Source organism: Vombatus ursinus, unplaced genomic scaffold (assembly GCF_900497805.2).
Source record: "Vombatus ursinus unplaced genomic scaffold, bare-nosed wombat genome assembly UNPS02014802.1, whole genome shotgun sequence".
Taxonomy (NCBI): domain Eukaryota; kingdom Metazoa; phylum Chordata; class Mammalia; order Diprotodontia; family Vombatidae; genus Vombatus; species Vombatus ursinus.
In genome coordinates this window covers 5,811,066-5,836,825 of record NW_020954580.1, presented here as the reverse complement: position 1 = coordinate 5,836,825, position 25,760 = coordinate 5,811,066, and the positions used below count along the sequence as shown (strand labels likewise).

Below are 25,760 nucleotides of genomic sequence, written 5' to 3'. Positions count from 1 at the left end.
GGTGAGATAGCATGAAGAAGCCCAGGGGATCTAGTGGAGTGGAGGAGGGAGGTGTCATTAGGACCACAGAGGAGGATGGAATGAGGTGTGGAAAGATTGAGGGAGCTGGAGAGACCAGAGAGTCCATGGGATATCGGTAGATTTGAGGACTGGAAAACAGAGAGCAGGTGGAGTGCCTATGGGTGGTCTATCATTGAGTTAATTGAATTTCATGATATGGTCGTGGAATTTGGGAGGTCTCAGTAAGGAGGGCAAGGCTATTTGGAATCAGAAGATTTGGGTTCAAATCCCAGCTCTTCCACTTACTAGCTGTGTGACTTTGGATAAATTATTTAACCTCTTGGAACCTCAATCTTTAAAATTAGAGCATTGGACTAGATGATCTCCAAGGTCCCTTCTATTTCTAAAATCCTATGATTTATTCATTCGTTTAACAAATATTTTTAGTCTAGCACATGACTAGGAAACTGAAGACCTGGGTTTGAATCTCAGCTCTGCTATTTATAGATTTTGGGAGTCACTTAATGTCCTATAACCTCTAATACAGAACTTAAAAAAACAAAAAAATCCCTGCTCCACTGACCTCACAGCATTGTTGCTAGGATCAAAGGAGAAAATGGGAAGGAAAGCTTTTTGCATGCTACAAAGCCCTGATATAAATGTGAAGGATAATTATTATGAGCAAGGCTGTGTCTGACCTTCTATGCCTCTTGGGGTTGGAGGGATCCTGCAGGGCTCTGAAGCGGGGATGTCGCTGTGTGGAAGTGGATGTATGGGATGGACCCAGTGGGGAACCAATTGTTTACCACGGACACACTCTGACTTCTCGGATCCCCTTCCAAGATGTTGTGGCTACAATTGCCCAGTATGCCTTCCAGGTGTGGACCCTGAGACTGGGGCACAAATAAGAAAGGAAGGTCTTAGCAAAGAGTGACTAGGGTTGGGGTTGGGAGTGGGGAGATTAGGAAATGGGATTGTGGAGTCTAAGGGGCAGCTGGGGAGGGAGCAGATTAGAGGGAAGAAGAGTTGAGGACTAGGGAGAAGGAAGGCTAGAAGCCTGAAGGACTAGGGAGATGGAGATCTTGGAGTTTAAGAGATTGTGCTAGTCAATGAATTAATCACCTAGTAGCCAACCTACACTGGTGGGCCTCTTCTCTGTACTTAGTAAGTAGACCCAATCTATGAGGTTGTACTCGGAATAGTTGCTTCTGCTCGTCTGGCATACTTGTGAGAACCTCTAAGTAGAGGAATATTAAATGGAAAGAATGAAATGAGGTGAATGGTGCCATACTTTCCACAGCTAAAATCTAGGACTCTCAGCCCAGCCCCAAAGGCCCTGAAGAGCCTTTACCAATCTTGACCTAAGGATATAATCCCCTAGAAAGTGGTCTTTGGGATTTAGACTGAGACCTAGCTTGGTATTCTAAGGGGTGTCAAGACCAGCTATGTTCAAGGGCTAAAGACACCTGGGGAAGCCTTTGCTAGGTGAGGACTGAGGAACTAGACTTTAGGGTTAGCAAGTGTTAGGGGAAGGCGGGAGACGTCATCTCAAAGGTCTGGAGCCAGTATGTAAAACCAATACTGCCTCCCTGATGCAGACATCAGACTTCCCAGTCATAGTGTCCCTGGAGAATCACTGCAGCTGGGAGCAACAAGAGGTCATTGCCCAGCACCTGACAGAGATCCTGGGACAGCGACTGCTCAGTACCACCTTGGATGGGCTCCTGCCCACCCAACTGCCATCACCAGAGGTATGAGTATCCTCATTCCCCCACCCTCTGCTAGGTACCATCTTTTCTTAGACTTAGCTCCCTATATCTCTAGCCAGGAGACTCTATAAATGGATCAGATTTAACATTTTAGACCATAGATTTTTAGATTTGGGGTCATCAACCAGGGGTTCTTAAACCTTTTTTTTTGTGTGTGTCACAGAACCTTTTGGTTGTCTGGTAAAGCCTATCACCCCCTTTTCAGAATGTTTTTGAATACATAAAGTATACAGAATGAATGAAACAAGCAACCAGTTAGTGACAATAAAGATGTAATTTTCATCCTAAGTTCACAGATCCCTCCGAAATCTATCCACAGGTGAAGAGTCCCTGAATTAATTTCAAGTCTTCTGACTCCAAACCAGAGCTTCTTTCTTTCTTCCTGCTTAGACATCCTCACCCTAAGGTGGCCTAGGCCTTTGCTCCCCACTCTGCTTGAGTAGCCAGTCTCCCTCAGTGGGGTGACCTGCAGATGCATGCACCCTTACTTCTCCTGCTTGCAGGAGCAATTCAGGCTGGTTCCATAGTGAAAGGTCTCAACCTGTCCCGCCTCATTTCCCTTCCTCTCATATTGTCAGGAGCTTCGAGGGAAGATTCTCCTGAAGGGGAAGAAGATAGGAACACTTGAGGAAGAGCTTGGGGAGGCTCCAGAGGACCCTGAGGAACTGGAAGAGCCTGAAGAAGAGGAAGAGCATGAGCCAGAACTGGAGCCTGATGTGCTGGACTTTGATGAGACAGCCCAGAACAAGAAGAGGAAAAAGAAAGTGGGGCTTGAGGTAGTTTTAACCTGACTGCAGGGTCCCTTGGATTTGTGTCACTTATTACTGCACAACTATGTAACAGCTGATGGTGGAGATTCAGAGAAATAATGGGCAAAATCTGTGCTCTTGAAGGGACTTACAAAGTGTGTGTGTGTGTGGTGGGGGGAGATAACATCCTTAGGAAATTATGATGACAAACCTGAAGTAGTGCCATTTCTATGCATATATGTGCACTGAAGGGGCTTATAATGTGTGTGTGTGTGTGTGTATGTGTGTGGCCGGGAGATGGCAAACTTACAAAAATGCAAGGCATGATGGAAAGCCTAAAGGAGTGCCATTTACATGTATATATGTGCATGAGAACACTGAGATATTTCTGCTGTAATTGGGCAACTGGAATTATGTTGTCCAGGGAAGTCAGGCAGGGACAGTTTTCTGGAGGTGAGTTTTGAGCGGAAGTTAGAGGGAGAGAAAAGCAGTGGGGCAGAAGAGGGCTAGCCTCCAAGGTATGGGAAGGTGGTGGCTGGCTGTGAAAACTTGCTGAAGCAGGCAAGGGGAGTCAGCAAAGACGTGGAAGATGGGCAACTGTCAGAACCCTTGGAGATCCACGGTTGGAAGCTCAGATCTGGTTCTGTCCGTAGTATCTCCCTACCTTTGTTCCTCTGATGAGATTCTTAACCGTACCCAGCTGATGAGATACCTCACTATTCGTGTTTAACATAAATGGGAATTCTAGAAAGAATACTCAAAGACATCATTCTGGAATCCCCAGGGCTAGGATGCAAAGTGTTAACAACTATCTGTACTCATGCACTTAAGACTAGGGCTTTCTAAAATCAACATTTATTAAGCACCTACTAGGTGCAGAACATTGCTAGGCACTGGCTGGGAGATACAAAGTTTAGATATGTCAGTAGGTTTTAAAAGGGAAATACTCCCCATTACTTTTCAGTCCCTGCCCTCTCCCCTACCCCATCCCCCAATTCTAACTCTTCATTACAAGTGATGCATCCTGAATGTGCACAGGCAGACCATATGGTGGGTTCCAGTGACACCATTAGGGCACCCAGGCTGCATTTATTCCCATTCCCACCCCAGGTTGTGTCCTGTCGGCTGTTGTGTCCGTCTGTGTGTTGTCAGACTGGGCCCCAGGCCCTTGGTCCCATGTCTGGGTCCCCTCTCCTGCCCAAGCAGGTGAGGTGGGGAGGGAGGGTTGGGAGGAGACTCCTAGTGGCGGTGGTGGGGAGGGTCTTAGCATGAGGGGCATGGTTCAATCTCAGGTCAGGCTCTTCTCTCTTCTCTTTGTCTCTTTCCCACTACCACCTGCTTTCTTCTCTCTAGAAATCCAAGACCACCCTGTGCCCAGCCCTATCATCCCTGGTTGTTTATCTGAAGAGTGTTCCATTTCGAAGTTTTGCACACTCAAAGGCTCACTACCGCCTCTATGAGACATCGTCCTTCTCTGAGGCAAAGGCCCGGCGCCTGGTCAAGGAGGCCGGTTAGGACATGGAGAGAGTGAAATTGAGAGGAGGGATATAGGCTGGGTGTGGTGTACCGGGGCACCAAAGTACAAGGAAGCTGCCAAGGACAGAGAGGAAGGGAGTTATGAGGGTGGGAGCATGAGGACAGGGGGGAGAAGCAGATTATGTGGGGCAGGTGGCCAAACAGAAGAAAGCTGGATACCAAAGAAAAGGAGACTGAGGAGTTTGAACAGCTGGGGAGACTGAGTAACTCAGAGGTCCTTTGGAGACAAGTCCTGGGGGAAGAGCGAGGGGATGTGCTGGGGTTCCGTGGACAGCTCAACTTCCCCTCACTCCCAGCTCCTTTTGCAGGGAATGAATTTGTACAACACAATGCGTGGCAGCTGAGTCGAGTGTATCCCAGTGGCCTGAGGACAGATTCCTCCAATTATAGCCCTCAGGAGCTCTGGAATGCAGGCTGCCAGATGGGTGAGAGGAGAGGGGGCCCAGAGTGAAAAGGTGCAGAAACACTCTGGGGGTAGGAGATGGGACTCCTGACCGGGCAGTCTAAGCCCGGGGGAGAGGCTGGAGTAGGGTGGGGGTGTGGGGGGTCACTGGGCCATGCACCACCATCTGAATTGTTCCCATCCCCTTTTCTCTGGCCTATCAAGTGGCCCTGAACATTCAGACTGCAGGGCTGGAGATGGACCTTTGTGATGGGCTTTTTGGTCAGAACGGCGGTTGTGGCTACGTGCTGAAGCCAGCGTTTCTGTGTGACCCCCAAAGCTCCTTTCACCCCGAGAGACCACCCAGTCCCACTCTGACTCTCCTCATTCAGGTGTGGCACTGTGAGGAAATAGAGCATGAGTGTGTGTGAAGCAGGTGGGGCAGGGTGGTGAGGATTAACATGGGTGGAGTGAACACGTAGAAGCCACATTAGATACATGTTTAAATCCCATTGTTCCATTTGGAAGTGTTTTAAACTGCAAAGTACCTACTTGGAAAGAAACTCCAAGTCTAGCAAACTCCTTCTTGGACAATGACACCAGAGATTCTAGGGCTAGATATTTAGAGAGGCTGAGGGGAGGTACCTGGGCAGCTCTGGGCCACTGACTGTCTGGTTGCAGGTGATCAGTGGGCAGCAGCTACCTAAGGTGGCCAACAGCAAAGAAGGCTCTATTGTGGATCCCCTGGTTCGGGTAGAAATTTATGGAGTGCCAGGAGATACAGCCCGGCAGGAGACCAGCTACGTGGAGAACAATGGTGAGGAAGACTGGCCCCATGAAACCCCTCCTGGGTAAGGGGAGGCATCCCCACCTCCATCTACGTAGTCAACGCTGTGTCCTGGCCCACCAGGTTTTAACCCCTACTGGGGGCAGACACTGCAGTTCCGGGTGCGAGTGCCAGAGCTTGCCCTCCTACGATTTGTAGTGGAAGATTATGACAGGGCATCAAGAAATGACTTTGTTGGTCAGTACACAGTGCCTTGGACCTGCGTCCAACAAGGTGAGCCTGCCTGTCTAACCTTTCAAGCCTGGATCTCTCAGCAGGCTAAGCCTGACCCCAAGCCTAGCTAAGGGATGGGGTTCTTCATGCCCCCTTCTCCCACACCACGCCCACACCGGGATTTATTCCTCGCTCAGGTTATCGTCACATACATCTTCTCTCGAAGGACGGTACGAGTCTCCATCCTGCTTCCATTTTTGTGCACATCCAGATCCGGGAAGAGCTGGATGAGGATGGAGACTGAGCGAGAAGCATCAGCAGCAGTTTAGGTGGGTGGTTCTTTCGTTTCTTACCAGGTATCAGGGAAGGCTAGGTGGGGTACTCCTAGGAGTAAAAACAGGCTCCCAGATTAGATGGAGTTTCTCCTTTCCTCCCTGGGCCTTGCCCACCTCATCACTCCCCCTCTCCTCTCAGGTCTCAGCTTCCTTGGGCCATTTGTGTCTTTCCTGGCTTCTGTCATGCCACCAGAATCCCTGTCCTCTTGCTCTGCCTGGAAGCTGCTCCTTTTGTTGTAGTCTTCTCCCTGGTCCAGCTCTAGGATTCTCACCCTGACCCTGGGCCAAAGGCTGCTGCAGCCCAGAGATGAAGAGAAGCCTGGGGCTGAGGAACCCAGAAGTGGGTCCTGCATCCTTTGCCACAACAAGTATGCTAAGGAAAAGAAGAAGTCAGGGCCCCTAGGGCAGAGGCTGTGGGACAACCAGGTCCCTGCACCCTGGACAGCACTGTATCTGACCTCTGAAGAGGAACCTCGATGCCTCTCTTAGATCTCCTGCTGGCCTTCTCCCTAGGCCTGCCTGTACAAAATACAACTCCTCCCACTGACTCAGTCTAGACTGTGACTGGTCCTTGTTTTGGAGTAGGGAGAGTAGGAAAAGGTAGAAAGGGGGCTCAGAAGTGAAGAAGGGCAGGGCCCAGCTTTGTTGGGAGGTGGGGAGAGAAGGCAAAGGGAACAAGGTGCTGGGCAAAAAGTGGGAAAGCACCCTGGTGGGGTGGATGGCACGGAAGGGAAGGAAGAAGGAAAGAAAGACGCAAAAGGCCTGAAGCCGGATCTCACCTAAGGCTCCTGGATCATGGAGGAAGGCCCTGGATGGGCCATTACCTCCAGAGCCCTCTTTCCCCAACTCCAGCTCCTGAAAGCTGCTGGTCAGCTTCTGGGTGTGTCTCAGGGCTGGGGATTCCTATGGAAAAAGAGGAAATGCAATGTTTATCTGCTCCAGGCCTTCCCTCTTGCTAAAAGCTCCTTTACCCAAGCCTGTCTCAGAGCTGGGTGAGGAGCATGAATAAAGCAGGGGGGACAGAAAACTTGCATCAGTCTCGTATCTGACACTAAACTCCTTATTTCAGTGGGGATGGGAAGGATTCAGAGAACAGTCTGAGAAGAAGGGCAGGATAAAGTGCCGGCCTGGTTAAGATAGGTTAAGAAAAAGACAGACATGAATCTAAAGCTAGAGATCACATCCTGTTTAAGTTGCTTTGTACAAAGTATACGCCATTAGATGCTTAATAAAGATGTCCTAATGACGATGAAACAGTGAAAGACGTGACAAGGAAGAAGAGAAGGCCTTTAAAGAATTGATAAAATCCAAGCCCCTGAATTTAGGATTTCTAGAGGAAAATCTTAGGGATCCTGAGGACTAAAAACACCCTAAGTATGATAAGTCATACTCTGATCCAGTCATTTTTACACAGCTGTACATTTCATAGTACCCTATGCCCCACCCTAGGAGGGGCCCAGCCTCCCAGAGGTGACAAAGCCAGCAATTCCTTGGCCCTCCTCAGTACCAGTATCTGGTTCGGGTCCAGGCCCTTGTCTCCTGATGCATGACTTCTTAGAAGCCTGGCTCAGCCTTCAGGTGCAGCAGGAGCTAGGGGAACAGGATCCTCAAGTTGCACGTCATGAAGATGCACTGTTGGGGTGGTAGGGTCTTTGCCCACACTCTGGCTGGGGTCAGTCTGGTCAGGATGGTGCCTCCTGACATGCTTGACCACCTGAAACTTCTGCTTGGCTTTGTAGCTGCAGAGGCGGCAGAAGAAAGGGTGGCGGTCAGTGTGGGTGAGGGCATGGTGGCGTAGGCCAGCAGCCCAGCGGAAAGCTCGGTGGCACACGTTGCACACGTATGGCTTGTCCTCACTGTGCTTCCGAAGGTGGGTGCGTAGCAGAAACCTCGTCTTGAAGGCCTTGCCACACTGCTCACACATGAAGGCCCGGGCCTCCTGATGCCGAGTCTCCTGGTGCACACGGAGCGCATCTGCTCGGTTTGTACAATACTCACACTCAGGACACTGGTACGGCTTCAGTCCTGCCAGGGGAGAGAAAAGGGAGGGGAGGCTCAGTGCCCAGTCCCAAGTGATTTACCAGCAAACAGCATGACAGGCAAATAGCTTGAAAGGGACCCAGCTGTATTATAGCCACAAGACGAGCATTTTTGCCATGAGGTGCATCCTCTACAGGTTTTAACACCTGGCCTGGGAGTTGTACAGGCATGAGAACTGTACACGGTCCCTGACCTGTGGCTCACAGCTTAACCCGGACTTTTGGCCTTTCACTAGAATAGTTGGGAGATGAGGCTAGGAGCTGGGGGTGGGAAGAAAAGAGAGTATCTCTAAGCAAGGGGGAAAGAGCCTTGTTCAGAGCTTACATGCATGTTCTGAACAAGGCTCTTTCCCCCTCATTTTAGCCCTCCTTCAGGGAGCTTTCTTTTTTGTTTGTTTGTTTGTTTGTTTTTTGGCTAGGCATTGGGGTTAAGTGACTTGCCCAGGGTCACACAGCTAGTAAGTGTTATGTGTCTGAGGCTGGATTTGAACTCAGGTCCTCCTGAATCAAGGGCTGGTGCTCTATCCATTGTGCCACCTAGCTGCCCCCAGGGAGCTTTCAAAGCTGATGCATCAGCTCTGACTACTCACATTACTCCAACCCTTACAACCCTATTCTGGGGATTTCTGGTTTTTTCTCCTGCCTTCCCCATTAGACTGTAAATTCTTCAAAGGCAGAGACCACGTCTGCTGTTTCCTTTGTACTCCATGCCCTCCACAAGGGCATTCAATATACATCACTGACTGATCCCTAAACTGCCACCTTCAGGATAGGAAGAAGCAACGGCTACATACAAAGGGTCCAAAAAGGACGAGGAAAGAAGTGGCCAAGGGACTCGCCATCTGTGGAGAGACTCCAGAGTCTGCTTTTTTTAGAAACAAATAATAAACATTAGTCTAAGTCAAGAGAAAGACAGGTAAAAAGGGATGGTTGGAAAGAAATAAACAATATCGACAAAATCCTAGAAGCCTTGAGAATTCCTCTGATTTGTCTAAGAGTGCTATGCTGGGCAAATGGCCACCTGCTGTGAGCACTTACTATGTGCTCGGAACTGGAGATACAAAGATTAAAACATAAAACAATCTCTGCTCTTAAAGTGCTTATATTCTCTCTGGGGGGAGAAAGACTTGCCAATTTGCCTTTTCATCTCTCCTGACTCTGAATAACTCACGCCAGCTCCATGCAGGGGCCAAGCAGCCCTGTCCTGAGTCACTCTGGTCCTGGCAGGACTGCTGCCTCAGTGAGGCTGAGGGAACCATGGGGGACCCTTAACCCACTTCCTCCCCACACCTCCCCCAGACTCACCTGTGTGCTTAGTCATGTGATATTTGAGCTGGTTTACCCACTTGCATTTGTAGCCACACTCGGGACACAAATATTTACGCTCCTCTTTGTGGATTCGCATGTGGTACTGGAGATGGGAAGAAAAGCAGCACATAGAATGGACGAGGTGCACCCTAGGGACCCCCACCCCCTTCTCTTGCATTTTCAATCACGGCTCCCGGGAGTTGGGAAGGACAGGCAAAGTGCGGCTCCTCCACTCGGCCCTGTTTCTGCCCCCACATCTTAGGATGCAGACTTTGGAGGTCCAAAGGTAGCCCCACCCTCACTACTTTACAGAGGAGGAGTTTCCCCTTTCCGCCCCGGTCTTTAGATTCCCAGGTTCAGTTGAACTCACCAATGGACCATCAAGGACAAGAGGAGAGGACTACCATCCCCAAGCCTCCAGCCAGGCAATACACACGATGGACCATCAAAGATGGCCCCTTTCCTGTTTTTCCAACCTTAACCTCTCAGCCATCCACCTTGACCCCAGTGGGCAGAGGACCCTTGCCCCAGTCCCTCACCTTGAGGCGGGAGGGGTCAGCACAAGCATACGGGCAGAGATGACAGCGGTACGGCTTCTCCCCAGTGTGGATTCGGCTGTGCCAAGTGATCTTCTGCCTGTTCTTGGTACTGTACGCACAGTCGGTGCACTTGTACAACCGTGTTCCCCCATGCCCCTTCACGTGGTGATCGAGCACCAGCTGGTGTCGGCAACCGAAGTCACAGAAGGGGCAGCGCAAGGGGGGCCCCCCGGCCCCGCCATCCCCCGTGGCCGCCTTCTCGTGCCGCTCCAGGTAGTGCCGCACGAGCCCGGCCCGCTCCCGCGCCGCAAAGCTGCACAGGTGGCACCGATGGCTGAAGTGCCGCTGTCTCCGGTGCTCTTCCAGGGCTCCCCGGCTGGAGAAGGCCTCATGGCACGTGCCGCACTCCAGCCGGGGGTGCTGTTTGCGGGTGTGGCATCGCAGGCCGGCGGGGCTGGGGCAAGAGAGGCCACAGTGAGGGCAGTGGAGAGGGCCTCCGGACACCTCAGTGGGCGAGCCCAGAGCCGGAGGCCCAGGGTCCGGGTGTCGCCTCAGTGCGTGCTGCTTCAGTGCGGTCTCTGAACTGAAGTGGGCTTCACACTGGGGACAGGCAAAGGCCGGCGTGCCCTGGTGGCAGCTGTTAACGTGTCGCGTGATGTCATGCTGCAAGTAGCCGCTGTAGTCGCAGAGCGGGCAAAAATGGGTGGGCGTCTTGTCGTGGACCCTCAGCCTGTGCAGGCGCAGCTTGGAGTTGGTACCGAAAGTCTGGGGGCAGGACCCACACGGTATGCGGCCCACTCCCGTGTGCCGAGACTGGTGCGCTTCCAGGCGGTAGCGCCGCGTGGTGGAGAACTCGCAGAAGGGGCACTGGTGGGGCTTCACCCCTTCGTGCTTCAGCCGCCGATGCTGCTGCAGGCACCGGCTCTGCTTGCACGTGAAGCTGCAATCCTGGCACCGCAACAGGGGGCGGGGACCACGGGTGGCCGGCGGGGTGGGGGAAGGCGCAAGGGCTGCCCGGTGTCGCCGCTTCTGGTGGAGCCGCAGAGCGGCTGGAGCTCGGGCGGTGAAGGGGCAGAGGCTGCAGCGCAGCTCTTGGGGCTCAGCACTGGGGCAGCCCCGGGACTGGTGCGTCCTTAGAGCTCGCTCCTGCCTGCAGCTGAAAGGGCAGGTGGGGCAGGAGAACCGGGCGCCCTTCTGGGGCCCCTGGGCATGATCCTCCCCGGCCAGGCCCGGCTCATCCTGGTTACTTCTCGGCACACTCTTTTCCCCGCTGCTTGGGCCTGGCTCGGTTTGACAGGTGCCGCTCCCACGTTTGCTGCCCCAGCTCTGCCCTCGGCAGCCCTCGGTCACGTGGGAAGTAATGGATGAGAGACGGGAACAAAGGAATGGGCAGGCACGGCAGTGGAACTTCCCCTGCTCAAAGCGGAATTTCTCAGGGGATGCCGCGGGTGTGGGATGTTCTTCTGTTGGGGCTAGTGAGTCAGAGGGAGGGCCAGGGGTCTCATCGCCTTCTTTGGGTGACAGGGGAGGCTCAGCGGGGGGATCTTCAGCAGGCACCAGCTTAACTTCCCAGGTTGCAGGGTGGGGCATCTCCTCACTTATGTTTTCCAAGGCAACAGTAACAATAGGCTGAGGGTCCAGAAGGGCAGGAGAGTCGGGTTTGAGCGAAGGCTTATTCTTTTTGAGCAGGACGGGGCATTTCTTGAGGAGGTGGGTGGTAAGCCCACGCTGTTGCTTGAAGCTGGCCCCACATTCTGAACAAAGGAGGGGCTCCCGGCGGCCCTGGCACCCAGTCCTGGTGTGCAGTCCTAGCGCCTTCTCACGGCGGGTGACAAAAGGGCAGTGTGGACAGCGGAAGGCCTGTCCTTTCCCCTGTACCACCAGCATCTGCACCCTCCCCTCCAGCACCAGGGTCTCTGCCTGTTCTTTGTCCTGTCTTCTTAGTGCTTTGAGCACCGACTCTGACTGCGGGAGCTGGGACGGGGCTGGTGCCCTAGGTGATGGAGGTGGCTTAAAGGGTCCCTTTACATTATCAGGGGGGTCATCTGAGGATAAGGGGTTTCCAGGGGACTCAGGGGCGCACTTCTCTAGCACGGGTTCCCCCATAGCCCCTACGTCGGACTGACCGCCATTCTGGAGCTCTGGCTCTTCCTCAAAGTCAGGCAGAGCCTCCGACGTGCCATCTGGCTCCTCTGGTCCCAAGGCTTCTGAGGTGCCCAGATGCCCATATTCCATAGGGGAGGTCTCTGTCATTTCAGTGGGGGGAAGCCCAGCAGCAGTCTCCAACTCAACACGCAGTGCCTCCAGGTGCAGGGTACAGCCATCCTCATCCGCCTCTGCCGGACTGGGAGACTGCCCTACCAAGTTACCCCCAGGGGGGGCACTACTCTCTCCTCCTTTTCCTTCTCCCTTCTCCACGCAAATCTCTGACAATGCCTGGTTAAAGCTGGATTCAACCGACCCCACAGGCTGTGGGCACTGTCCCTCCTCCTGGGTGGAGGACTGGCTTGAGACCTCTGGGCCTGGCAGAGGAGCTGGGCACCGCTTGGTGCCCTCCTGCTCTTGGCTAGCATGTCCGTGGGGCCAGGTCTGGTCCCCTGGCACATAGCCATGGGCCTTCCGCTTGTGGAAGAAAAGAGTGGTGTTGCTGAAAGTACGGTAGTCACAGAGGGCACAGCAGAATTCTCGTAAGCGCGTGTGTTTGCAGTTTTCGTGGCTCAGCAGGGCCTGTTTGTGGCGGCTCTGGTAGCTGCAGTATCGACAGGGGTACAGGGGGGCTGGAGCTCCCGGGCGGTGCTGGGAGGCCATGTGTTTCTGCAGCTCATATTTGCGTTTGCAAGCAAATGCACACACTTCACACATTAGGGACTTGCCCTGGTGGCGCAACTTATGACTGCTCAGCTGGTCAGCGCGGTGGCAGCGATAGGAACACTGGTTGCACTGGTACCTGGGAAGGAAGAAGAGAGAAAGGAGAGACAGCTTGGACACAGCCTTGCCTCCCCTTTCCAGGTCCAGACTCGAGGGTGCCTGTGAGGGCCCTCCGCTGAGTCTGAGGGAGGAAGCATGGGCTCACACGTACACGGGCCTGGGCGCACGAGGGCGTGTGTTCAGCTTCACGCAGCATTTCCTGAGCCAGGTCCAGGAAGGGTGAAGGGATCATACAAGGGAACCTCGCCCTCACGCACAGAAGTCGTCAAGAGCAAATGGAGGGCAGGACAAAGGGGCCCAGGTTGGGGAGCAGCAGGGAAGAGGAGGTTTGAGAGTGAGAGGAAAGGGGGCAGAGCCTGCCTGTGTCAGAGTGTGAAGCAGGGCTGAGGCTGCAGAAGGGCGCTAGGTGCACACCTGAGGTCGCCGGCGTGCTTACGCATGTGCACGCTGAGGTAGTGTTTCCACTTGGTGACATAGCCACATTCAGCGCACATATAATCCTTGGTGTTTGAGTGGGTCAGCATGTGTTTGGACAGGTAGCTCACATCTCGGCAGGTGAAGTCACACAGCTCACACTTGTGGGGTTTCTCTCCTTGGGCAAAAATGGAAAAGGGGAAGAAAGCAAGGGTGAGAAAGGGCTCCGTGCTGCCCTCTGCCCTCTGCCCCCCTCACTGCCTCTCTGCAGGATTCCTGTAAAAGGCAGCTTCCCTCTCGTAACTACTGTGATGCTTGACGGGGTCCGGGTGCTCATGGTGTCCAAGGGAGAGACCTAGGTCTCAGTTACAGTCACATTTCCCAGTGCTGTCTTTTGTCCTTAGCCACCCTCTTTTCCAACTTCTATGGGCCAACGTCAGAGAGCCACAGTACCCCACAACCTATCAGAGACAAGCTTAACAAAGACAAAGGAGCCTTGTAGAAAAGGGAAGAAAGTAAAAACGGGATAATATGAATTGGCATCAGGGCCTTCCGTTCAATTTCTTTTTACTATTAGCTAGCATGCATGCTCTGCAAACTTTTGGAACTGGTCAGAATCTCAAACTCATCAATTCTTAGGGTCTGAATGAAGGATGCAGGAGCAGAAGAGATAAATTATACCACCTTCAAGATCCCTGAGCCTTTCATGAAAAGTCTTAGGTATGGGAGATTATATAAATGAAGGGCTTTTTGGATAGTCAACAAACTCAAGGTGCCCAAATATTGTACTCTTAAACCAAGTTCGACACATTGATATATTCACAAATAGAGCACAAATGGGGGATTGTGTTTTCCACTGGGTGTTCCCAGAAGCCAGTGTGGAAGGGACAGAGTGTGGAAGCCAGTGAGATGGCACCACAACTTCCAGGTCACTGACACCTTATTTGCAGCCTCTTTCAGAAGAAACCTTTAATAGCCCGAATGGAGATGGTCTCCTCCACACCCCCCCCCCCCAAGCGCTTAGGAGACTACCCTGAAATTGGGGGAGAACAGGAGGGAGGAGGAGCCTCACCAGTGTGGAGCAGCGTGTGGCGGATGAGCACCCTCTTGTGGGCAGTAGCAAAACTGCACTCGGGACACTGGTGGATCTTCTCGTGGGCATGCATCTTGCCCACGTGGTCTTGGTAGGCCACAGGGTTGAAGGTGGCGAAGGGACAAAATGCACAGCGTAGTTCCTCACTGCCGGGGTGCCCCTGCTTCTTATGCTTGCGGAACAGGTGCTTGTTGGAGCAGGCAAAGTCACAGTGTGGGCAGTGGAACGCATAGTGGCTCTTGCGGTGGGCCTCCATCGCTTCGGCCGTGGCGAAGAGCATGGGGCAGGCGTGGTGCTGGCACTCCACCGCTCGCACCCCGTGGGCCTCCCGGAGGTGCCGGATAAAGGCCTTCCGGTCAGGGGCAGCATGGCTGCAGCCCTCCTGGAAGCAGTGGAGGTGCGTGGGCTCAGCGGCGTGGCTCTTCAGGTGTTCCTTGAGAGCCTGGCTGAGGCGGAACTCCTCGCGGCACACAGGGCACGTGTAGACATCTGAGTAGAAATTGGAGATGTCCTCATGCATACTCGCCATGTGTCGGTTCAGAGCATTCTTCTCCACGGCCCGGTAGTGGCACAGGGGGCAGCGGTGGGCCTTCTCACCCAGCTCCCGAAGCAAGTGAATTTTGAGCTTGCTCTTACTGGTGAAGAACTTCTGGCAGTTGGGGCACTGGAGGCTGGGATCTGGGAAGTGCAGGTGGAGATGCTCCACCAGGTGGGTCCGCTTCTTGAAGCAACGTTTGCATTCTGGACACATGTGGGTCTTGAACAAGGATTCAGAGCCAGCAGCCACGTCTCCTGGGAGGGGGAGGGAGACAGAGAGAGACGGGAGTAGCTCAAAGAGGGTGGAGTACAGGGGGGGCACTGAGACTCAGAGGGGAAAGGGCAGAGAGAGACAACAATAACTAAACTGCCAGCACACCCTCCAAGAAATGAACACAATTAACTCTTGATAATGTTAAGGAACACAAGTCTCAGAAAATCTCTAAGACTTGTTACCCCTCTAAATCAATCAATCAATCAAATAACAGACAAATAACAGTTTTCCTTGTCCATTCCATTGCTTTAAAAACTTTTCCTAGAACCACCCAGAAGGAACAGAATTTCAGACACAAAACGAGCCTTAGAGGCCATACAGTCCAACCTATACTTGAAAAAGGGCCCCCTCCACAACCTGCTTGACAAATGGTCCCCCAGCTATGCTTAACAACCACCAGTGAATGAGAACTCATAACCTCCCCCACAGCCTGTTCCGCTTACTGGGAGCTCTAATTGTTGGGGTGGAGTTTTTCTTTCCATGAAGTCTAAATTTGTACCTCTGTCACCCAGTGCTCTTAATTCTGCCTCTTGGGGGTAAGCCAAACAAGTCTTCTCTTTTTCGCACATGGTAGCCATTCAGATATTTGAAGACTAGCCCTTGCCCAAGCCAAAGCTTCTCTTGTCTAGTTTAAACATCTCTAGTACCTTCAAGCAGTCCTCGTATGGCATGAAATAATGCTCTTCACTACCCAGGTGGCCTTGCTCTAGCGCCTCTCCTGCTCATCGATATCTGTCCTGAAACTGTCCAAAACTGAACACGAACTGAACAGTGTGGTTCAATCAGGAGAGTAGACAGAGAAATTATCACACCTCCTTACCCCTAAAACATGATGCCTTTCCTAGTGCAGCCTAAGATGACATTAGCTTTCTTGGTCGTCGTATTAAACTATGGATCCATCCTTAGCTTGCAGTCCACTAAAACCCCCAGATCTTTTTCAGATGAATTGCTATCTAGCCGTATCTCCATTTAGTACATGCGGGGGTAAGTTGTTTTGGGGAATCCAAACTGGATTTTATCTTCTTAGATTTGGCCCAGGTTCTAACCTGTTAAGGTCTTTTCGAAACCTGATTCTGTAATGAGTCAGCAATCCTTATGAGCTCTGAGTCATCTGCTAATGTGATAAGCCAGCCATCTACGCCTTTGTCTAAGCCAGTGGAAAAAACAAACAAACAAACAGCACAGTTGTAGTTTTCAGTCATGCCCGACTCTCTGTGACCCCATTTGGAGATTTCTTGGCAAAGATACTAGAGTGGTTTGCCATTTCCTTCTCGAGTGGATCCAGTGGATCCATTCGGTCAGAGGATCAGAGGTTAAGTGACTTGCCCAGAGTCACACAGTTAGGAGGTGTCCAAGTCTGGATGTGAACCCACGTCTTCCTGACTCCAGGCCCAGTGCTCTTTCCACTGAACCACCAGCCGCCTCACATTAAACAGCACAGTTTCACTTATTTTCCTTGTAGCTGTCCCAAAAAAGACAAGGAGGGAAGAGGTGCTGGTGAAAAGGAAAATTAGTCTAAAGCAGGAAGCCAGAAGTAAAAGGGTGTGAACAATCCAAATGGGATCACCTTATTCTGTAAAATGGAGAGTAGGTTATAGGAAATAGTGGTATTTCTGGTATTCATCCATCATCCAGGATAGGCTCCCTGAAGGGCAGGTTTTAAATGCTGCTGTTCTAAATTGGGAAAAAACGGAGCTGAGGCCAGCCCAGACAATGCTCGGTGGTTTGATCAAAGTTCTTTAAAACTGTTCTAACACAGAGCTATCTTTTCTAGTTAGGTGGCAGCCTTTTTACTTGCAGGAAACCAGTCCAAGATAAACAATCTAATTTAATCCCATTTCCATAGCTACCATATACCCTTCCAGAGGAGACAAGGCAAGCTGGAGAAGAATGTAATAGCCTGATGGTTAAACTTGTAGCCCTGTTCCAGCCTGAAACAAAACCCAACTCAGATGCCACAAAGCCCCTTACCATTAAACTTACTCAAATAAAATTTAGGGACCCTGGATTCCACCCTGGAGCTGCTTAGGTGGCACAATGGACTGGCCTTGGAATCAGGAAGACCTGAGTTCAAATTCTGCCTTAGATACTTGCTAGTTGAGTGGCCCTGAGAAACTTAACCTTTCTCAGCCTGTTTCCTCATCTGTAAAATCTGACAACAGTTAACACCTACCTTGAAGGGTTGTTGTGAAGAAAACCCCAGAGATAAAACATATTTTGTAAACCTTAAAGCATTACCCACAAGGGCCCCAGGGCTAATAAAGTTACCTTTGAATTGCCGGGTCCCTTTTCGTGTCTTTTGGACTTTCTTGCTGCTCCCACCCTTGGCTTCACTCTCATCTTCTTCTTTTTTCTTCTCTTCCTTCTCCTCAGGAGACAGAAGGTCCTTTCCATTTTCCTCTTTCTCCTCCTCCTCTTCCACTGGTTTCCCGCCAGGCAGGGAGCTACCAGCTCCTTTGGAAAGTTTCCCTTCAACAGAGGACCGTTCAGTTGCTGCAAACAAATTTAACCTGGTGAAGTCATACAGAAGTTAAATGCTGCCACTCACCCTTATGAACACTTGATCTGGAGTAAGAGCACATGGGCTTTCATCCCAGGGCTGTTTCTTAAGGCCGAGAGATGTTGGGAAAATCACTCCTCCTTTCTGTGCCTTATTTTCCTCATCTGTAAAATGGGGGGAGGGGAGGGGAGGATGGAATCAGATCTCAGCTTCCTTATAGCTACAAGTCCAAGGATGGAGACCTTCTCCTTTCTCCCTTGGCCCAGGGATCCCAAGGGGGCTAAGATCACAATGCTGGCCTGTAACTCCTCCTATTCAGGCATTTTCAGCTGGAAACCCTAATCCAATTTTAGCCTGAGACCAGGCTTTCACCTTTAAACCTGTTCATCTCATCACTCTTTAGTTTCAAGGACAAGAGTCAGCCATGCTCTCTCTGCAGCCTATGCACTAAGAAGAAGACATGGTCAGTGACAGATGAGGAAATTCCAAATTTTAGGTTCTGTTCCTTCTCTTGACCTTTCAGGTTCCTATCACCTCCAAGCTCAAGAAAGTTCTGTGCTACCCACACAACCCTGTCAAACATATTCTTTCTTTGGCAGTTCTGAAAAGGAATTAATGTTTGGGGTTTTTTTTTTTTCCCTTGAAGACCTTGGATTCTTCTGCCCAGATGTGCTGTTCAATTACTCCCCTATTTCAAGAGTGAACCCCTTTACCTTGCTCTTGATAAGATCTATTATTGTAACTGAAAGGGGGAAGGAACCCAGCAGCCATCTTTCCTGCTGGAAATTGGAACCAAGGCCCACAAAGTTAATCTCCTTCAAATCAGAATGGGGAAACTCTGACCTCTTGCCCCATACCTGGCTGCATCTCCTGAGAAGAGGAGTGCTGACTAGGAGCTGGCTCTTTGTGAGCCCCAGGTAGGTGGCTCCGCTGGTGCTGGCAGAACAGCTTGGCATTAGAGCCCATGTAGCTGCAGTGGCTGCACTGGAAGGGGTAGTGGGAGCGGCGGTGAAGTTCCATGCCCTGCTGGCTCCCAAAGAGTAAGGGGCAGGCATGAAAGGGGCATGGCACTGGGACCAAACTGTGGGCCTGCTGTAGGTGGTCCTGCAGTCCCTTGCATTCTCTAGTAAAGAACTGGCATCCTGGCTCAGAGCAGGAAAAGGCCTCAGGGGCGACCTGATGGCCCTTGAAGTGGCTTTTCAGGGCTTGTAGCTGGGCAAATCCTTGCCCACACACTGGGCATGGCAGGGGATTCCCACCTGGTGGGCTGTGCCCCTGTGGGCGGTTGGGGAGGATGGAATCCCCAGGGTTCAGTTCTGAAGACTGGTGGGGGCTAGAGACGCTGCCCTTGGATTGCAATATGGTCTTGGGACAATGGTGCAGGGTCAGCAGGGTGGGCTCAGGAAAGCTCTGCTCACAACCTTCACAAAAGTACAGCTTCATCACCTTCACCAGAACACCTGTAGACAGGATGGCACAGAGACAGAAATTCAGGAAGAGAGAAAGTGAGGAGACAAAGAGCGTAAGCATAGTGTGGAAGGCTGAGAAACAGCTTCTGATCTGGGATACAGAATCATTCACTTGACAAAATGTTCACTGAGGAGCTAGCTGAAAGTCGAGCTCAACGACGTTACACACTAAGCGGGAATACAGAAGACACAGACTATGTGGACTATCTTCACAGGTAGGTATGATAAAAAGCCATTTTCCTGCTCTCCTCAGTGAGACCTCAGAACTTGCCTGGAATCCCAAGTCCAGTTCTGAGCTTCACAATTGAAGAGGGACATACGAAATATGGATAGAAAAAGGAAAATACACAGAGCTGACAGAAACTAAAAAACAATGATCCCAGGAGGGAAGGGGAAAGACAGATGAGAGTTGAGAAAGCTGAGAGGAAGAAGGTCATGGTAATATCTTAAGCAGAGGAAACAACCAAGAAAAATAAAAGAAACTTATAGCACAAGGTATTGCAGTTAAATAACAGAAAGAACTTCCTAAAAATGAGTAGTATGATCAATATGCAGATGGCAGCTAAGGGAAACACTAACTCAGGGTACATGTTCAGTTCCCACCTTCAAATAATCTGTCTAGGCTGAGTTAGGTATAGACCTGCCCAAGAACCTGGGTCAAGGGGTCAGGTGGGGGTACACAACTAGATTACTTCTAGAAAAGTCTGTCCATCTAGGAAACCTTATCAAGCATAAGGGGAAAGTATACCTGAGAAGTACAGACATAGGCACACGTCTTAGAACAGTTTCCCTCTCATATATTCCTTCCTAGATAATAGTTCCAGATAGGAACCATCATCTCATCCACATGGGAGCAGAAGAAAACTCCACGAAAACAGATTGTGCTTAGAACCAGCTACAGAGCTTAGAATCAAGACCTTCTCCAAGCAACATTTACTGACTAAACACCATTCTCTCCCTTTTCCCCCACCAAGATGGCCATATCTTGAAACGTTTTTACAAATATTGCTAAGAACTGTTCTAAAATCACAATGTTTATACCTGGGGTCTCTCCGGGGGCACTCTGGGACAAGTCTCCAGTGACAGCTTCTACGAAGATTTCCATGCTTCCTGTATTGCCCTCTGCTGCCGTGGCTTCCACAAGCAGGCAGTTTGAGTTGGTAGGCAGAGGTGGGAGGGTGTCAGAATAGGAAGGGCTCTGAACCGGCCCTGGGACACCACGGTCTGAGAGGGGTAGAGGTAGTAGTAACATCTGAGGGCACAGCCCATCCATTTCCTTACTGCTGTTCCCTTGTTGTGGGTCCAATACAGTATCAGTCATAACTTCCCATATTGTTGCTGCATTTCCTCGGGACACTACTAGACCAACTGAGAGAAAAGGCAAAAATGTTCAGTTAGTCTCCTTCTTGGGTCCCCATCAACTTCAGTAGCTCCCCATAAGCCAAATGAGGCATCTAGTCTGGAGATGGTAAACTTGGAAGTGTCCAGTGGTTGCCCATTTGGGTATCACAATGTATCGATGGTACCACCTAACATGAATAATCCAGAAAAGTATTCTTATTCATTATAATCAGTTTTAAATAGCAAAAACAATTTTTAAAAACTACACACAAAAGGACTATTAATGGGGAATCAACAGAGTGAAAAAAATACTAGATTTAGTCAGAGGACCTGGGTTTGAAGTCAGGGTCTCCCACTCACTACCTGTGTGACTGTGAACAAGTCATTTAACATCTTAGGTTCTTGGTTTTCTCATCTGCAAAATAAAGCAGGTTGAACTAAAATCAGTGGTATCAAACTGAGATAGAAACAGGGCCACTCATCTGTATCCCTGAAGGCCACTTATCGACTTAGTTTTAAAATGTAACATTATCTATGTTTATTGTATTTTTATGTATTTTGTTATTGTTTCCCAATTACATTTTAGTCTGGTTGGGCCTGTACTCTGGGTTGGCTGAGTGTTCAACACTCCTGAACTTGATGATCTCTAAGGTTCCTTCCAGCTTAAAATCTATGATCCTGTATTACACATAGGATTATATATAATAGAATTCCATATAGCACTATAAGAATAGAGAATCCCTATAAGAATAAAGCCACGATAACAAACACCAAAAAATTTTCACCAGACTAGATGTTCCATAGCTTGATAAATATAAAGCAGTGACCCTTCTTGACACTGACATTTCACTGAACAGAAACTACTAACAACTTCTGAATCCAAAATAAACAAGCATGTAGTTCCATGAAGAAATGTGGGCACACTGGAGCAGCTAGGTGCCGTATTGGGCCTGGAGTCAGGAGTGTCTGAGTTCAAATCCAAGATCAGACACTTACTAGCTGTGCGACCCTGGGTGGTCGCTGAATCCCAACTGCCTCCAAAAAAAATGGGGGACAGAAATATAAAAGCAATTGGCAGTTGAGGTAGTTCTTCACATCTAAATCAAACATCACATGGAACTTATATCACATTATAGAATGCTATCAAATTAAAAGACTGGCATTCAATGGTAGGAGTTAAGTTTACCTAAATCATTTAAATAACATTAGAGGTTGGAGGCTGAAGGAGCCCTGGGTAAGGGGCTTCCATTAGCCATGCTAACTTGGAGAGCTGCCTTGCCATTTATTAGAGAGTTGCCAAGAGCAACTTGCCCAACGTCACACAGTCAGTCAGTCTATCTGGAGGCAGAATTTGAACCCAAGTGGTGCTGGTATCCACTCTGCCATGCTGCTCGTTTTGAATAAAGTGTTCAAATGAAATCATGCTGGAAAATAAATATGTGGATGGTAGCAATCATAAAAATGAACTACTCAGAGAGCAAAGGCCTTGGTGGGGTTTGAAAGAAATGTTTGTGGGTGAGAAGACCAAGCATGTAAAGAGTACCCCACCTTGGCAACCTGGTTCCTTTCCTTCAGGGCAGTCAAATTTCTATCCCTGGGAGAGGGATGCGGGGCAAGTCTATGGTTGGAGACAAGTTCTCATCCCTGACCCCGCTCATTACACCCTATTTCTGCTTGAGGGACAGGATGGAGGCTCTCATCTGGGAGGCGCAGGCTGGAGGGGGGATGGGGGATAGGGGGCTCTCATATAGGCAGACTGGATGACGATGGGGGCGTTCCCCAGTGGTGGTGGTGGTGGTGGGGGAGTCGTCATCCGGGCTAGGTGGGGGATAGGGGTCTCTGCTAGGCTGGGGGGGAGGGGGATCTCACACAGGGGGGCTAGTCTGGGGGGGATGGGGAGCTGGGCTGGGGAGGCAGGTGTGTAGTGGTGGGGGGAAGTCGGGGCAGTAACCTTTGCAGGGGGTTACTGGCAGGGCGGGCGCGGCTCCGGAGGCCCCAAGCCGGGTCGGGGCTTGCCCTTCCACGCCGGAAAAGGCGAGCGACCCGAGGCCGGCTTCTCAGCGCACCCTTTCCAGGCCCTCCTCACGGTGATCGGGAGGGCGCAGGGCGTTCTCCCCTCCGGGCCTGGGCCGTTTCTCCTCCGCTCCCTCCCTGTCCGCCTCCCTTCCCTCCTCGGTCACACACCTTAGGGCCGGCGCCGGCGGGAGCCGCAGCTCTATGGTCAGCGGGAGGCAGGAGCGGCCTCCTCAGGCCGCCCTGTGGGAGACCGCCTCCGGCCCAGCGGGCTCTGGGACTCCGAGCGGAAGGCCTCTCTTTCTCGCTCCGCCAGCCCCGGCGGGTGGGGTGGGGGGGAAGGGGGGACGGCGCCGCGCACTCTTTGGTTCCTCCCCTTGGTCCCTGCTGGAGAGTAGGGGAGGAGGAGGAGGAGGAGGGAGGGAAGCACCATCGAGACGGCGGGCCAGAGCGGCCGGACGCCCGGGCCGGAAGCCGAGAGCATGGTGGGATGCTGCCAGAGGGCGCCTCTGGGAATAAGAGCGTGCATTGCAGAGGCCTTCTAACGCCGTATTGGGGCCGGCAGCAACGGGGCAGCCTGGGAGACGGCAGCCCTCCCCTGGATCTCTCTGGGCACCAAGCTCGGCCGCAACCTTTGCAGTCAGCAACCCCGGGGGAAGCCGCGCGCAACACACTCCCGCGCTGGGCCTCCCTTTCCCCAGCCGTAGAACGGAAGGGCTGGCCTCGGCGCCCCCGCCCGCGCAGCATCCCCTCCATGGTCTCCTCTCGAACCCAGGTAGGAGCCCTGCACAGGTGTGACCTCGCATCTTGGGGGGGGTGCAGGGGTCCTGCACAGGTGTGACCTTGCATCTTAGAGGGGGAGCAGGGGGCCTGCACAGGTGTGACCTTGCATCTTGGTCGGGGGAGCAGGGGTCCGCTGTCTCCCCAACCTTACCATGGATCCATCTTGCCCGTCCTCAGGTTCAGGAATGCTGAACGCCTCGTGAGAGGAGGCCCCCACGATGCCGCTGTCAGACTTCGTGCTGGCCCTGAAGGACAACCCGTACTTCGGGGCTGGCTTCGGGCTGGTGGGCGTGGGCACAGCCTTGGCCCTGGCCCGGAAGGGTGCCCAGTTGGGCCTGGTGGCCTTCCGACGCTACTACATGATCACCTTGGAGGTCCCGGGTCGGGACCGCAGCTACACGTGGCTGCTGAGCTGGCTGGCCCGGCACGGCTCCCGCACCCAGCACCTGAGCGTGGAGACCTCGTACCTGCAGCACGAGAGTGGCCACGTAACCACCAAGTTCGACTTTGTCCCCAGCCCAGGAAACCACTTCATTTGGTGAGAGGGCAGTGGGAGTGGGGAGACTTGGTCCACTTGGAGCCAAGACAGGCCTTATCCCAGGTTCCTGCATCCCCTTTAGGTACCAGGGCAAATGGATCCGGGTGGAGCGAAACCGAGAGAAACAAATGATTGACCTGCAGACGGGCACTCCGTGGGAGTCGGTCACTTTCACCGCTCTTGGCACAGATCGCAAAATTTTTTGTAGTATCCTGAAGGAAGGTATGGTACTGCAGTGTCTGTCTTTTCAGAATTTATGTGGGAGGGGGATTGGTCCTAGAGGAGGCACTGAGTTCTCTAAGAGGGACCAAGAGGTAAAAGAAGCAGCCCCTCTGGTCTAAGAAACCAAGTATCCAAGGATAGGAACAGTTTTCCAAGTTTCTTTTTTACCCTCAATTGTTAGCCCGGGAGCTGGCCCTGCAGCAACAAGAGGGGAAGACAGTGATGTACACGGCTGTGGGCTCAGAGTGGAGACCATTTGGTCATCCTAGACGACGCAGGCCCCTAAAATCTGTGGTGCTGGATAAGGGCTTGGCCGAGCGCATCATCCAAGATATCCGTGAATTCATCAATAACCCCAAGTGGTACAGTGATAGAGGTGAGAGGTTAGGGGATTGGCCAGGCATTAGCTTCAGCTACTTTCCTGCATCGTTTGTTCCCAATACTCTGTGGTCAGGTTCTGGGAGGGGTGATGATGCTGGCATTGCCCCAAGGCTGAGGGCTGACAGGATGGGGACACATTTTTTGGGGTAGTTGTCAAACCATTTGGCCATCATTCCTCAGTGTATCCGAATCTTGGAAGTTGTACAACTGGTTTTAGGTCCTGACCCTGCTGCTCCGGGCTATATTCCCAGGCATTCCCTACCGGCGTGGCTACTTACTGTACGGGCCCCCTGGCTGTGGAAAGAGCAGCTTTATGTGAGTAGAATGAAGATCTCTATCTCCTTATCCCTGGCTTGGAAGGAATATGTTTAGAAAAAGAAAAAGGGACCCAAGATGATAAAAGAGACCCCAGAAATGTCAACTAGGGTTTGGTAATGGACAAAGTAGGCCAGTTGACAAGTGAGGAGGACAGGGGTTACCACAGGCAGGACCTTTGACATTCGTCTCCCCTCAACAGTGAGACAAGAGGTAGGGAGAAATGGTGGATCATAATCCACGGCTTCATACTTCTTCCTGTTTTCCATAGCACAGCTCTGGCTGGGGAACTGGAGCACAGCATCTGTCTACTTAGCCTTACCGACTCAAGTCTCTCTGATGACCGCTTGAACCACTTGCTGAGTGTGGCCCCACAGCAGAGCCTCGTGCTACTGGAGGATGTAGATGCAGCCTTCCTCAGCCGGGACTTAGCAAAAGAAAGTCAGTGTTAGGCACTGGGGGTGGGGAGGACCAGGGATTGATGCCTTACTCCCTCATCTTTCCCTTTAGTTATTACCTCTTATGGGCTGATTGACTTTCATTAGGATGTCCTTTTTTTGTCATCCATACGCCATGTTTTCCCAAGTCAGGTTTCTTACCTACTTCTTACTTTATCCCGCCCCCCCAACTTCAAACCACGATGACTGTGACTACCCTTTAATGATTCTGTTTTGCTTTAGACCCAGCAAAGTACCAAGGTCTTGGGCGTCTGACTTTCAGTGGGCTGCTTAATGCCCTGGATGGTGTGGCCTCCACTGAGGCACGAATTGTCTTCATGACTACCAATTATGTTGACAGGTAAGGAAGGAGAAAGAATCCTCTTACGGTGTAGAAGGTGATTGGAGAGAGATCTCTCTAAATAGTGACAATGTGGCAAATTAGAAATTTGACCTTTTCTACTCTTTTTGAAGATTAGCAAGAGGGAAAAACAGAGGAAACCAGCCCCTATCTCAAATCAGAATGACACCATGTCTGTCTATTCTCTGCTTCTTACCTCCAGGCTGGACCCCGCTCTGGTACGTCCAGGTCGAGTGGACCTGAAGGAATATGTTGGCTATTGTTCACACTGGCAGCTGTCCCAGATGTTTCAGAGGTTCTACCCAGAAGAGCCTACATCTAAGGCTGAATCTTTTGCAGAGCGAGCCCTGTTGTCCCAGTGCCAGCTCAGTGCTGCTCAGGTACAAGGCCACTTCATGCTCTTTAAGAGTGACCCTGAGGGGGCTTTGAAGCATGCTGAGGCCCTTGCTGTGACCACACCAAGCATAACATCAAACAAATAAACACCATTCATAGCA

General features: G+C 51.5%; 3 protein-coding genes across 8 annotated transcripts in view; 2 read left to right on the top strand and 1 right to left on the bottom strand.

Annotated features, from left to right (window-relative positions):
* Nucleotides 1-5,759, top strand: part of PLCD4 (phospholipase C delta 4) — a 25,416-nt gene extending 19,657 nt beyond the window's left edge. The window contains exons 7-16 of the mRNA XM_027873912.1: nt 7-85; nt 668-878; nt 1,599-1,751; nt 2,348-2,545; nt 3,872-4,028; nt 4,363-4,479; nt 4,662-4,828; nt 5,118-5,253; nt 5,347-5,496; nt 5,634-5,759. Of these exons, the coding sequence (XP_027729713.1) occupies nt 7-85; nt 668-878; nt 1,599-1,751; nt 2,348-2,545; nt 3,872-4,028; nt 4,363-4,479; nt 4,662-4,828; nt 5,118-5,253; nt 5,347-5,496; nt 5,634-5,740 (1,475 nt within the window). The 3' untranslated portion in view covers nt 5,741-5,759. The remainder of the gene's footprint in view (nt 1-6; nt 86-667; nt 879-1,598; nt 1,752-2,347; nt 2,546-3,871; nt 4,029-4,362; nt 4,480-4,661; nt 4,829-5,117; nt 5,254-5,346; nt 5,497-5,633) is intronic.
* Nucleotides 5,685-23,204, bottom strand: ZNF142 (zinc finger protein 142). 5 transcript variants are annotated; one of them, XR_003570138.1, is made up of 10 exons: nt 22,398-22,482; nt 19,914-20,240; nt 18,663-18,863; nt 17,172-17,396; nt 14,072-14,884; nt 13,000-13,177; nt 9,658-12,604; nt 9,116-9,221; nt 7,279-7,796; nt 5,685-6,674 (listed from the first exon to the last, which is right to left on the bottom strand). XR_003570138.1 is itself a non-coding variant. In XM_027873588.1 (9 exons), the coding sequence occupies exons 2-9, from the start codon at nt 20,191-20,193 to the stop codon at nt 7,339-7,341; spliced, it is 5,208 nt and encodes a 1,735-aa protein (XP_027729389.1). In that variant the 5' UTR covers nt 20,194-20,240; nt 23,161-23,204; the 3' UTR covers nt 7,045-7,338. The 5 variants fall into 5 exon arrangements, 4 of the variants coding, with proteins under 4 accessions (XP_027729389.1, XP_027729388.1, XP_027729390.1 ...); XM_027873588.1 differs by lacking the exons at nt 5,685-6,674; nt 22,398-22,482 and adding an exon at nt 23,161-23,204 and having other exon boundaries at nt 7,045-7,796; XM_027873587.1 differs by lacking the exon at nt 5,685-6,674 and having other exon boundaries at nt 7,045-7,796.
* LOC114051334 (mitochondrial chaperone BCS1) lies at nt 22,910-25,760 on the top strand. 2 transcript variants are annotated; one of them, XM_027873593.1, is made up of 8 exons: nt 22,910-23,001; nt 23,187-23,547; nt 23,630-23,769; nt 23,951-24,145; nt 24,402-24,465; nt 24,737-24,906; nt 25,146-25,263; nt 25,466-25,760. In XM_027873593.1, exons 2-8 carry the CDS (start codon nt 23,228-23,230, stop codon nt 25,743-25,745), a joined length of 1,287 nt encoding a protein of 428 aa, XP_027729394.1. In that variant the 5' UTR covers nt 22,910-23,001; nt 23,187-23,227; the 3' UTR covers nt 25,746-25,760. The 2 variants fall into 2 exon arrangements, with proteins under 2 accessions (XP_027729394.1, XP_027729395.1); XM_027873594.1 differs by lacking the exon at nt 24,402-24,465 and having other exon boundaries at nt 24,742-24,906.

Bases quoted from the DNA above. Each gene is read 5' to 3' on its own strand.
- LOC114051334 (XM_027873593.1), top strand. From the start codon at position 23,228: ATGCCGCTGTCAGACTTCGTGCTGGCCCTGAAGGACAACCCGTACTTC. The intron at 24,146-24,401 runs GTGAGAGGTTAG...CTATATTCCCAG, and splicing joins CAAGTGGTACAGTGATAGAG to GCATTCCCTACCGGCGTGGC. The intron at 24,466-24,736 runs GTGAGTAGAATG...TGTTTTCCATAG, and splicing joins TGTGGAAAGAGCAGCTTTAT to CACAGCTCTGGCTGGGGAAC.
- ZNF142 (XM_027873588.1), bottom strand. From the start codon at position 20,193: ATGACTGATACTGTATTGGACCCACAACAAGGGAACAGCAGTAAGGAA. The intron at 14,885-17,171 runs GTAACTTTATTA...TCCCCCTCCCAG, and splicing joins AGGGACCCGGCAATTCAAAG to GAGACGTGGCTGCTGGCTCT. The intron at 7,797-9,115 runs GTGAGTCTGGGG...CTCCCCTGGCAG, and splicing joins TCACATGACTAAGCACACAG to GACTGAAGCCGTACCAGTGT.